This window comes from Notothenia rossii (assembly GCF_949606895.1).
Source record: "Notothenia rossii genome assembly, chromosome: 5".
Classification (NCBI taxonomy): Eukaryota; Metazoa; Chordata; class Actinopteri; order Perciformes; family Nototheniidae; genus Notothenia; species Notothenia rossii.
The window spans coordinates 71896152-71909858 of record NC_136903.1 but is presented as its reverse complement, the minus strand read 5'-3'; the positions used below and the strand labels follow the sequence as shown (position 1 = coordinate 71909858).

At 40.1% G+C, this 13707-nt stretch overlaps 1 protein-coding gene across 1 annotated transcript in view; it reads right to left on the bottom strand.

The window, feature by feature from the left end:
- LOC307038981 (zinc finger protein 385A-like) overlaps positions 1–13707 on the bottom strand; it is a 37822-nt gene that overhangs the window by 12191 nt on the left and 11924 nt on the right. Inside the window, exon 2 of the mRNA XM_079680666.1 lies at positions 3500–3645. Coding sequence (XP_079536792.1) covers positions 3500–3645 — 146 coding nt within the window. The remainder of the gene's footprint in view (positions 1–3499; positions 3646–13707) is intronic.

The window sequence follows — 13707 nt, the reverse complement described above, 5'->3', positions numbered from 1 at the left end:
ATAATAAAAATACAGAAATAAATGTTAATTGTAATACAATACAATTAACATATAGAAAAAATACAAGAATGGTTGTACATGAAGTTTGCTGAAAAAAGAAAACTGAGATTTGTAACATTTATTGATTAATTTGAGATGTATTACACTTACAATACATATTGGGTATACATATTAATTTAAAAGATTTTAAATTAGAAAATGATTAGAAATGTATCCTATTTATCATAAGTAAATCCAATAACAGTATTAAAACAATCATAGAAATCTATTAAAATAGATATAACTGAACAAATGGACATTTAAATGATAAGTAAGATTACAAACAGTATACTCTAAACTCTTTATATTTACATATGAAAAACAATGGGATTAAAGACTTGGGTTTCTCCCTCAAAATTCCAAATTTAAACATCTGACTCTTTTCCTTAAATAAACCGACCAACCCTGTATTTTTCGGAACAAGCACAGATACTGCATGTGCCACATCACTCTGAAGTGTTACCCCATTTCTAGAGGACTTGAAGGGACACGTGTGAGCTCTCTGACCCTTTGGCAGGGTTAAAAAACCACAGCTCTGGGTGTTGCCCTCATTAAGCAGCCAAAAGTGCTTTGTGGTTTTACTCAGCCTCTCATCTCTTGCTCACTGTGCTGACTGTGAACGTCTGCTGCCAAATGAGAGACTGTTTACGCTCTCAAGCTCCAGGCACAGGGGGAATAGTATAATTGGTCTGAAAACATAAACCCTGTTTGAATGCATAGTTCTGAATATTTATAGAGTTCACCCTCCTGCCTCTCTAACTCATGCCTCCAGTTCACCTATCTCTTGTTTTGTGCTTGTATGTTAAGACCTGTAACACCTCCAACTTGGTTTGTTTACATCTGTGGCAACATGGTGTGTGGTTGAGTGTATGACAGCCTTTGTGTGTATCTGAGTGAATTCTGTATGTGCGTTTCCATCCACCTGTTTTTAATGAGCACATTGCAAAAAAATGTTTTAACGCTTGGCCGAGGGGGAAAAGTTGTTGTTTCGATAAAAGCAAAATACAGCAAAGTGCAAAGGAAACACATTTAGTGAATTTAGGATGACATACATTGAGCATGGGACTTCCACATCCACTAAATCTTCTGCTCTTCTGAAGAGTCAAAAACAGCCTGAATGCTCCACACAAATCAGATGTTACCGTCCTCACATTAATACATGAAATAAACAAAAATGACATGGTTCTCCCTAAAGTTACGATAGCAGTTAGCATGTTCTGTCTGTACAAATCAAATGCACCAACAACTGTTTATCTCGTTTAACCAACTCTCTACTTTGCATTTTCGTTTTTACAATTTTTGAATGGAAACTCGTCTGATGCATCCCAATTTGCGCGCTAACAAGGTTTTCAGTATCATGGGAGGAGTAATGATTGATGAAGAATGAGTTAGTATAATGAAAAAAAAGCAGAGCCTCTGATCACAGTTCCTTTCTGCCATTCTTTAACCACCTGTTCTCGTCATGATCTTTTTCTTAACACCTGTCCCTACTGCAATACCCTCATTAACCTATTAGTCTGCTTTCTGTCTCCTCTCTCTCTTTTCCCTACCTCAAACAGTGGAGATGTTGTAGCAGCTAGCTTACACTGTGTCATATTGATAAATGTGGCTCTCTTCAGCTCCATTCCTAAATATCAAATGTACACTGTATAGTGTGAAGAGTAAGATCATTCAAGTATTCCTAATATTTTAGTCTTGATAGATTTGGAGGTAGCAACTAATGTATTTTTGTATTACAGGTTCCATTTTTCTGTTGAAGTCGTATGTTATTGACCACAGGCTGTAGTGAGAGTCTCCACAATAGAAAAGCAACTAATTTAACTTTTTTTTATAAAGACAACTAAAGATGACAGGAAGCTTCTTAATCTGGCGCAGTGCTCTTTGACAGCTAGTTGCCGTTAGAGAAACAACTGAGCCAATCAGTGCTTTGCAGGGAGAATAAGGATTGGGGTCGACATCTGCGCCAGAGCCAGGAGAGTGTTGACAAGGCTCCAGATCCATGCAGTCATACTGGCTCATTTTAGTAAACTTAAAGTTATATCAGCTCTTAAATCAATAATATAACTTCACTCAACATGAAAATTGTAAACTGCTCCCGGCAAGCTGTCCTGCAGCTTCTGTGTCAGCTGAAAAGGATGTGGGACAGATATACTGCCTGCTTCTGATTGGTTAGGGGGAAAACATACATACATACTCTCCCTCACAGAAAACTGCCGCTATGTATTATTATTATTATTATTGCAGAAGGGGTGTATGAACGCAAACTGGATTATAGAGAAACACAGAATTACAATTGTAGTCTGTTTATCGGGTTAGTTAGCCATTATATTTGACAAGGTAACAATTAACTATTGATCTTAGCATGTACTACTGAACACGTCCGATATGTGCATACATTGTTTCCTATCAGTTTATTGATATGCAAGGCGAAGGGTTGGTAGAATCTATAGAAACTGAAACCATAAACAATATCAAAAAGAGGTTTGATATATTGAAAGAAAAATAATTATAACTTTGAAATAATATTTATTTTCCACACTGAGGAACTATAGATTGTACATTAAACTTCAGCTTTAAAGAAAATGTATTTACTTGCATAACTCCATACTCCACAGAAAGTGTATACCCCAACTGAAGCATAATACAGGAATATATTTTGGTAGTTTGTCCTTCTCTGTGTCCTTTAAGGCTTTAAAGACGTGTTGTCAGTTTTTTAAATTAAGACTTGCTGATCTGCGGTGTTCTATCACTGGATGACAGCTGTGTTTTAAACTTGTTTACATTTTTACTGTGCTGACAGAGAGTGATTTCAATTTAGGTGGTCTGGCATTAGTGGCCACACTCATGTCCTCGCTGAGGCAGGATGAATGATTGACCTGCTGAAGGGTCATTTCGCCCGAGTGCATAAAGATAAGCCTGATGATAATTTGTGTGTGTGTGTGTGTGTGTGTGTGTGTGTGTGTGTGTGTGTGTGGGGGTGTGTGTGTGTGTGTGTGTGTGTGTGTGTGTGTGTGTGTGTGTGTGTGTGTGTGTGTGTGTGTGTGTGTGTGTGTGTGTGTGTGTGTGTGTGTGTGTGTTGCATGTGCATCCCTGTTTTCCGCCACGCTGACCTTCACATGGAACCCAATCTAGAAATGAGAGGAAGCTGCAGAAAATGCTGACTGGAGAATCCAGCCCTGTGCCTCTTATACAATTGATTAGCTGTAATTCATTTTATTGCAGTAAAACAGTCACCAGGGCATTTTCTCAATTATGCTGAAACTCACTCTGCGGAATAAAAAGTAAACAGCTGTCACCTTATCATTTTAGATTATACAGTATAAATCCTCAACACTTTATCACTTGGAGGCAACGCTCCAAAACCACAACAGAATACCGACTCTGTCTTATGTTAAGTGAAACAAGACAAATATCAGAGGTGTGTTAACGCTCGTGTGCAAGTAAGGCTGTGAGCACTCACTGTATTAAAGTTGTGGAAGAGGCCAATGCTGGCGGGGTGAGGCGACTCCAGGGGGAACTGGAGGAAGTGCTTCATGTCCAGCGGGGTCGGGAAGACAGAGGGGCTCCTGAGGAATGCAGGGACCGGCCCCGGGCGGTTTACACTTCCTGTGAAAGAAACAGGGAAATAAGAGAATACAAAATTAGAAAACAATAAAGCCCTATTAGTCATTTATAAGTGTTGCTCTAACAGACGAGAATCACAAACTGAAACGTGTGCACAAGGTTTGTTGGTGAACATTTTTTCTCAAAGGACTAAATGCACATTTAGATACCAACTGGGAAAAATTTTGAAAATCATGATGGTGAACACAAATCAATAGTTTACATTTTGTGACTATAACAAGAAATGCTGTGAGACTGGGTTGTAGATACAGCTCTCATAACATGTAATGGGGACACAGATGGCTCTGGCCTGGCTATGTCCAAAAGGTAACACAATATGCCAGGACCTCTAAAGGTCACTTATTAACAAGTAATATCTTGTATGTTTATTTTGTACTATAAACGTAAGTGTAAAATTATATGTTGTGGTTTCACAGGGTGTTTGCAGGATTTCTTGGCCGGGAGCAATAAGTTCCCACAGTACATTTAGATAGAGCCAGGCTAGCTGTTTCCCCCCACTAGTAATGCTAAGCTAAGCTAACCAGCTGCTGGTTACATAATTACTGTTTGAACATAAGAGTTGTATTGAATTTATCATCCACTCTCGATAGACTTATACTAAATCTCAAACTATTTATTTAAAGCTAAGTATTATATTATAAGTACCTGCTAATCTCATATCCCCCTTTTTCTCAATGCAAACCCTCATCTTCTGCGTCATTTTCCCCTATTGAGCCCCGCTAACCACCCACACTTCTCCTCTCTCTGCTTCTCGCTCTCACTCTTCCCTCAGCAGTAGCTCAGCAGCGGTGAATGCCTGCACTTGAGGAGTCTTCTGTGATGGGCAGGGGGGCTAAGCTCCTTAAGCCTCGCAGCTGGGGTGCTGCAGATATCTGCCTTTTCTCCATTTCTGCCTGTCTCTCTCTCGCCAAGCACAGTATTCTATCCCCATTTCATGGTCCCATACTCTGTCTGCCTGCCTCTGTATCGCTCATCTCTACTTCTCACTCCAGCACTAGTCATTCTAGCTGTTTTGTTTCTTCCCCCTCATCCTCTTTCTATTTTGCTCCCTCTCCATTTCTGCTTGCCATTGTTCTTCTTCAATTTAGTGTTAAAAAAAAAAACAGCATGGTGCTTCAAAACACAATATTTCTATACAGACAGAATTTGTATAATCTTTTCCCCTGAGATTAGATGCAGTAGACATCTTTTATTGTCACTGCTTTGTGATGGCTTCTTGCCAATTTCGTTACATTTGAAAAGAAAAACTGGTCTCTTGTCAAAGGGAAGGGAAGAAAAGGCTATTTTAGTGACAGCAGAGGAGGCTCCTTTCACTGACAGCAGGGGAGACGTAAAGAATGTGCTGTCAGCATCAGAAATAGATGGAGGGGAAAGTCTCTCCCTCCTCAGACTGCTTTAGTCCTTGGGAGGCTGTGGCAGCGGAAGCTAAGCTGTAGCAACTGTCACTGCTGCTTGTGCATAATGCTGCATGAGAAGTATTGAGTTCACAAGGTAATCTAGGAAGCAACACAAGATATTAGAGTGGAGGTCACGGTTTAAGTGTCCTTCAGGCATCCCATGGACCCCCACAGCTCACATGGCGGCCATTATCACCTCTGTAAACCAAGCACAGCAAGGTCTGTGCTGAGCAAAATAAAGCGGTAATAACACACCTCCTGCATGTTCACACCAGCGTACGAACATGCAGGAATGAGTGAACGCTCAACACCAGATATCCCAAAAGAATGTAAGCTTAAAATAAGTGGTACTACACTTTAATGATGCCACAAAGTTTGACGTATTTGTTATTCATGTGGTCAAAAAGGTCAATATTAAAGGATGGTGATATTCTTCAGTATATTTTAAGACATAAAATCCCATAAAAAACTGACCAAGCCCCAGCCATTTTGTTCCTACTGATAAAAACTAAAACTGATAAAAACATGACACAGATAAAGACTTTGATTTTTAAATGATGTAGAGTTTTCTTGAAAAGATGGACACTGTTGTTTGTAGAAGCAGGAGTAATTATGATTCTGTTGGGGAGCATTCTCCGCCAATGATTTATACACATTTTGTGGGCTACTGAGTACGGTGTATGTGGGATTGACTCAAAATCAATAACCCATATTAACGGTATAGAGAAACATTTCATCCAGTCCAACGGTGTGTTTCATTTGACCACAGTGGAGCTCTACAGCACAAACTGTATTAACTAGATAATCAGGCTTTATCTACACAGTTCCTTATTAGTAGGATCAATGGTTTTGGTCTTCTCGTGGGATTTGTGCAGAAAAATATAGAATATTATAGACCTCTCCTTTTACATTTCTAATATTCTTTATGCACCTAATTATTATTTTTTGAAGCTATAAGCAATAAAGGAGAAGGATACATTTTCCAAGAGGCAATTAAACATGTGGTTAACAAAGCATATAGTGGGACAATAATGTTTCAGCTTGATGGATTGGCTGAGAGGTATCATCAATGTGTGTTTGAGGCTAGTGAAGCGTATTCCCGGCAGCTTCTGATAAATCCGCAGCTCATTTTACGCCACATTACAATTTAAAGGTCAAAGCGTGTCTGTCGTTACTTATAAATCTGCATTTGCTGCGCAGACGCTCACAACAGAGTAATGTATTTAATGCTGGCACACAGTCTTTTCAGGGTCAAATTATGCACAGCAGCTCGATGCAGTGTGAGTGTAGCGACAACATCCCCCGACCTACCCTCCTCTTGAGGGATTTACAATGACATCAGATAAGTGAAAGCCACGACTCTTCAACAGCGTCCACGCAGAGAGGGTCTGCATTGATTGGACACATTCTGAGGAGTGTTAAAGTGTTAAAGTGCTGCCAAACTCTATAAATCCAACCTTCACCATCTATCTACACTGAAATGAACAGACAGGGTTTTCTCACCCAGACCCTCATCTTACTGATTTTTTTTTTCTAATGCAAATGTTTGGGCAAGAAAAAGATCAATCCCTGTGTAATAGCTTATTGAATTTGTGTGTAGATTGTGAGCAAGAGGTAGTAGGACAGAAATTAAGAGACGCAGAGAGGGGGGGCAAAAGACAACAGACAACCAGAGACTCAATCTGATTGTCACAGTAGTTTTCACAAACCCTGACGTGTGCACACAGAGGCATGCACACACCAATATGCTGTGACTAAGGCCTCTCAAATTGGCAATTCATTTAGCCAATTTAGGTTTAATCATCACAGAGGTAATGTCAATGTCAGTGAGGTTCCTGGAGCCTCTCTGTATTCTCTGCCTGCCACCATCTTTGTGCTCCATGATGGGACAGGAGACTGGGGGACATGCTGTCTGACAGAAGAAAGTCTGACGAGAGGCAGAAGCACTGCAGGGTCCAACCGAAAAAAGATATTGAAATAAAAAAAGAAAAGAAAGCCAGCCACCTTTTAGTTCCAGCTCAACACTCGAAGCTGGCTTGGCACACGATGCCAGTCGCCTCACATCTGCATCTCAATGGACTGCTGTGCTCATAAGACTCTGAAATGTGCTTCTGTGCTAGATTGCTCAGCCTCCCCTGACAAAACCCATTGACTGGAGATATAAAACCAAACACAAAGACAATTCTTGACGCGGTTCGTCCGTTCACCTAAAAACCAACGGATGTGCTGTGTTCTTCTTCATATTTGCCCTAGGTTTTGTGTACAAGGCTATGTGAAAAAGAGTGGATCCATCATTAGGCAGCAGATGACACCATTAGTATGTTGACGATCGTCGTCTGTTCAAGTGATTTATGACTTCAATTTGTTGTTATGTGACAGGAATGCTTTGGCACCAGGTGACATTTTAACCAGTTCTCTGTGAGATAAACATTTTAAATGATTTGTCACATCTGCTATTTCACATGTGGTGTAAATGTAATGGAACTGTGTTAGGTGGTCTAACATTTAAAGAAACAGAGTGCTAACTTTGTGGTGATGCAGGGGGAAGATGGCTCTGTCTCATTGTCGCATACAGCTGCTGTGAAGGACTGAGCATAAAATCCAATTTACTGCAGCACAGCTTACCCTCAAGTCAAAAGCAGCTATTTCAAACTAAGCCGGGGAAAGGCGACAATACACACACACACACACACACACACACACACACACACACACACACACACACACACACACACACACACACACACACACACACACACACACACACACACACACACACACACTAACCTTTGTAGTCTAGAATGAATGAAGCTCTAAATGACCTAACGTATAGGTTCAATGCTGATTAATGTTGTGTTTGTCTGTGTGAGATCTGGACAGTGAGGAGGGAACACGATGAAGAGGAGAGCTGAGTGCTGGCGGTGAAGGAGAACACAGTTGATTTCAGTCTGCACTTTGTTTTAATGATAGAGGCTCTGTGCCCCAGCGGCCAGGCTTAAATGCTACCTCCAAGAGAACTCTCAGAAGACCTCTTTCACTGGAAGTGTGTGTGTGTGTGTGTGTGTGTGTGTGTGTGTGTGTGTGTGTGTGTGTGTGTGTGCGTGTGTGCGTGCGCGCACGCGCGCGTGTGTGTGTGTGTGTGTGTGTGTGTGTGTGTGTGTGTGTGTGTGTGTGTGTGTGTTTTTATGCAGTGCTCTTGAGATCAGCCAGTCCTTCTGCAGCCTCACTCTGATTTCATGCAGTATTTGCAACTAATGAAGACTTTAGTTTTCCCCAACAGATTTGCACTGCTCTCATTAAAATGAAAATCATTATGTAATGATGGAAGTACGTTGCTGTGTTTAGACTATTCCTGGCTAACAATTTCTCAAGAAAAAGTCTGTCTGTCTTTCCGTGGTGCCAGATAATGAATCATCACAAAGAGGTCAAAACTCCCTGATTGGCAAGAAAGTGGAGATGACGAGCAAAGAGGAGCTTTGAGAGAGAAGATGATGGCAGTGGCAACCGGAGAGAGTCGGTTGAGCGAGGAAAAGAGGTCTGGACGACGGGGGTAGATGAGGGGGAAAGAGAAGGAAAGCATCGAGGTGGGGGAGGGAGCCGCATGTTTTGAGGTGAGTCCAAGGTGACCAGAGAAGGTAAAGAGCCATGTTAACCTGCAGGTTAATGTGCAGAGAAAATGCCATCTATTTAGAAAGCAGTTGTAACCCCCACAGCTAAACAACATGCTGTATTGTCCATGTGCTAAATTCTCATAGAAGTGTTTTCAAAATGGAGAAAGCAATCCGATCGGTACAGCTGCTTATGAGGGTTAACCTTTGGCTGTCACATGCAAAATGTTATACATGCATGAACAATTTAGGGTTATTTAGTTGCCCTCCCTGTAGCTTGTCTGAATGTCATGTCTTGTTTTAAGCATTTACAGACATCTTGAGACATTGATTTGGGAAGACAGGTCATCTTTGTTTGTTTTTGTTTTTTTAAACCAATTCAATTGTATTGAATTTATTTACAATTGCATTACGAAATAAATCAATTCTCTCTTTCCCTCACACATATACAAACCAATTCCCTAAATAATATTTAGGTCTCCTTTGCAAATTAGACAGACATAAACAATAATGATAGTGATTAGGGGTGTAACGGTATACGTATTCGTACCGAAAATATTCGTTATGGGCCCTCGAAGTGTACTGAACAAATATAACGTTACACGTAAACAATTTAGAACGTGGAAAACTTTTTGGAAGTAATCTCAGGTGCAGCGTCGCAGCGTTGAATGTAATTTGCTCACATTGGGTTCAACGCGTCATAGAGCGACCAAGTCTACCAGGGATGCGTTCAAATTTTGTTTGAGGAACTGTCGAAATTGCGAACGCAGATAAAGTTGAGCTCGAAAATCCTTCAGCATCATTGAAGTCTCCGGTTTGAGAACATTTTTGTTTCGCAGTTACGTACAAGATGACCAAACCAAAGCTGTTTGTCTGCATTGTTCAACTAAAATTGGTTACACGGCTGGCAATACATTGAACTAGCACACTCATTTGAAAAGGCATCACCAGAACGTGAATACGTTACCACAAGAAAAATGACTGAAATGCAAACCCAACTCCCACTCGCATTTAAGCCTCCACCACTCGCAAAAAGTCCAGTGCCATGTTAGCAAAGCGCTACCTGGCTGTATCGGCTACCTCTGTCCCTAGCGAGAGGGTGTTCTCCACAGCAGGAGACATTGTTAGTGCCAGCAGATCTGCCCTTTCGGCAAGCAATGTGGACAAGTTAATTTTTCTTACAAAAAACATGAAAATACAATGACAAGCCTAATGTCAAGCTGGCTGCTTATGTGAGTACTAGTGCAGTAGTTCAAGTACAGATTATTTCAGTTCATCGAAATGCTGCACCTTAATGTTCATTTTATTATATTTTGTATCTATTTGAGTGAATACATTATTCACAGTTTAATAATAATTAAAAACCCCACAAAAAATATTTCGTGTGTTTTGATAATTTTTTCTGCTTTAACGAAAACGTACCGCCGTGACCTAAAAACCGAGGTAAGTACCGAACCGAAATGTTTGTGAACCGTTACACCCCTAATAGTGATAATAATAATCATAAACAAATAACTAAATACAAGTAACTAACAGGACATACATCAAATAACCATTGGTAAAGTGGACTAGTATTAATGTAACAAATTGCGTGTTTGCAGCTTTGTTTAAATTGTCAGTAAGAGTGGGAAATGTTTTACTACATTAACTGTTGAGTGTTTGCATCATATTAGAATTGTAGAACTTGATTTTCTACAAACATTTTGACAAATGTTCTTGCATTGTGGTTAATAGAAACAAATGATTTTATTCCAGGCTTTCTGTAATCACTTTATTTCGGACCCTCTGTGTGTTCATACAGAATCTGGATTTTCATGTGATTATCTAATGCCAGGAAACGTGTCACTTACAGATATTAATTGTAACACTTCAGACGGACAGATCTCAGAAAGCACTAGAAATTCCACTTCTGTTTGTGTTTTTTTTTTTTTTTTCCTTACTGTATATCTATATCGAGGAAGTTGAATTATAGACTCAGGATCAGCTAAAAAAATGTCTGCTCGATTTGAAACATTTTCGTAATACTCTCCTGAGGAAGTCGTGATCTTCGTGAACAATGATCTTTCCATAACCTTAATTAACAGTTTAATAATGTCACCAAGATAATGAGGGCCTGGCCAACAGCCTATCATGTCTTTAAATGTTTGTATAAAGGGTAAAACATTATTCAACTCATGCAGATGCGCCTTTGTCTAATTTAAGGTGATACAGTAGGTAGCATCTATTCACGCACACTTTCATTATTTCCATAAGCTTTGTATGAAGTCACGCTTATGCAGTCATGAAAAAATAGGGTGCTATTTTTGCTGGAATATGTGTTACCTAAATATCTAGAGCAAAGTTGTGAGTAAAAAGTTATCATTCCCAGTAGTTACAAAAGATAGGAGAAAGCATGGTAGACAGTTCATACTGGATTTTTAGCAGTATGTTACCATAGTTGTAATGATATAATCCATCTGTGCCTTTTTGTTCTGTAAATGGTAACAACCTGGCTCATGAATATCTGTAGCTCCTCTCAGGCTTCAGCTCTGTAGGGCGGTGTCAGAACATCCTGAACCTGGCTGTCAGCCCTGCGGTCATGATGTAGCACAGTTTGAGGCAAACAGAGAGCACTACCGCATGCAGAGCAAAGTAAGAACCATTAAGGGATCCACCATGTTAACATCACCTGCAGCCCTGCCCCACATCATCATTCTGTGTGTCAAACCATTTACACACCTGCTGGGAGCTGGCAGGACGCACGGCTGCAGATACAGACCTACAGAAACCTGAGCATGTAAAGCACACAAGCAAACACACAAAGGCACATGTGCAAAAGGATGAACAGACAACACGACAATGGCATCGGACGTAAAGAAGCCAGGTGCATGTCCTTATGATGTTAAACAATAGAGAGCACACAAAGGCAATGAATACTTGATTTTCAATAGGCAGAAAAATCGAATCAAACAACAGGAGTATGTATGCAGCTGATCTACATATAGCACATTGTTTGTTCCCGCAGAAGCAGAAATGATAGGCTTCGTTTTGGAGTCTTGAGGCTAGAGTGTGATTTTATGCTATATGCTTTGTGCTTGTCTGGGTTGTTATGCTGCATAAAAGGCTGGTGGCTGGTGGCTCAGCTGTGGCCTGCATACCTTCAGGACAATAAACAACAAAGATACTTTATGCCCTCTTGCCATTTTTGGCATCCTTGTAACCAGTAAAGTAAATACACTAGTGTTTTGTGCTGCAGCTATTCAGGCCTTCTACTATTTATAAATATGGTCAAAAAGTCCTTTCAACTTATTGACTAATATGTCGTTGTCATGCCTTCCAAAACAACATATACGTCAATATCTTCTGATCTTACTTGCAAATCAGCAGAATAAGATCGTTTTCACCTTTACATCACCACTACTAAAACAACAATGGTTAATACTAGAGTTTAGTGATATGGCACTGCTATGGATATGGTTCAAGCTAAAAAATCTTGTTGGTTAATGTTGGGATCAGTATACACATATTTATTGTGTATACATGTTTTGTCCAGAGTGAAATGTCTCAACAACTACTGAACAACATGTCGTCTACTGTTCCAAAAGCTTGATGCTCAACACTTGTATGTTGACTCTACATTTAAAATCTTAGTCTGTCCTGCTCCGTTAGCATTTATTTTCTAGATGTGCATACTTTCTAAATACTTAGATCACCGAGTGGCTGTGATTCCCAGACCCATCTGATAGCACTAATACCTCCCATCTTTAATTTCCACATGTTTACAGTTGTGTGCACAGGGGCACTTTGGAGCGTTATTAGGCTGAAAGCATGTAGTGAGATGTAGTCCTGGCAGAAGGTCAGACAACCATCTTGGTCATGGTTGATGTTGACTGGGGTATTTAACGGGAATGTGTCCTGTATCTCACATTGTTTGGACATCAATCCACCCCAAGCTCCTCTAAAAGGTTGCTTTTTAAAGTCACTCATCATTTTCCTTACGTTTTGAAAGACAAGAGTCATATGTTCGATTAAAGCTTGTTGTCAGATAAAAGTTAAGGTTGTTTTTAAAACACTAATAAACAACAATTGCTTTATCTTGTGCGGAGAGACAGTATATACATACTGTAACTATGGCCCATCTAAGGTACTTGACCTTCACTTCGTTGCTTACCATTGCTGGTTTTACTCCGTGCGTCAGTTGGCGGCTTCAAAGACGTTTGAAATCTGTGTCAGTTTGTCAAACACACAGAGTGATGCACTACGCATTTCTTCATTTTAAATGTCAATACTTTTCATCCCTCGTTGCAATGTCTCTATTCAAAGGTCATGTTGTTTATCAGGAACAAAAAGCACCTGCAGGACATTAATGAGGGAGGGTTTTCTGTGTATATGGATTACTTCATATTGGTTGAGTGAACAGTGATGCAAGCTACGAATCTTTTTTCATAGGGCTGAGTGAGGTCCTTGCGTCATTCTAGAAGAAGCTGTGGCCTATTTTTTAAATAAATAAAGACCTGAAACCTCTGGGTCTGAAATATTCATCATAAAAATCACTAAGTTGCTAAACTGCGATGCACGCTGCTCTGCATCAGGGGAGATAAGCCTGCTTTAACACATTTCTTTCATACTTCGCTGCTGATCGTGTAGACGTGTTTGAATTTGGCCTTTCATTAAACAAATACAGTATTCAGATGGCAGTGAATGGATTGGGAGATTTGTTTGTGTTGATGGACAGCCGGAGAGGAGACTTTTTTCTCCATGTTTGTTTTTCCATCTCTTCCTGTCCACACTGTCATCGCCTTTCATAGACACTATTTTAGTCCCTGGATTTACATCTATATCTCAATAAAAGGAAACTAATACAGTATATAAAACCGGAGCCCCATGTTGATGTGATCTTGTGTCAGTGTGTTTAGTATCTAGTGCATACAGAGTTAAAGCTTCAGCTCCAGGGAGGGATTACCACAAGCTCAAACCCACACTCAGATCACAGGAAGACTGAGGCAGGGGTAAGATCAAGCAAACAAAAATAAAGTATAAGTACATGGAACAAGGTCATT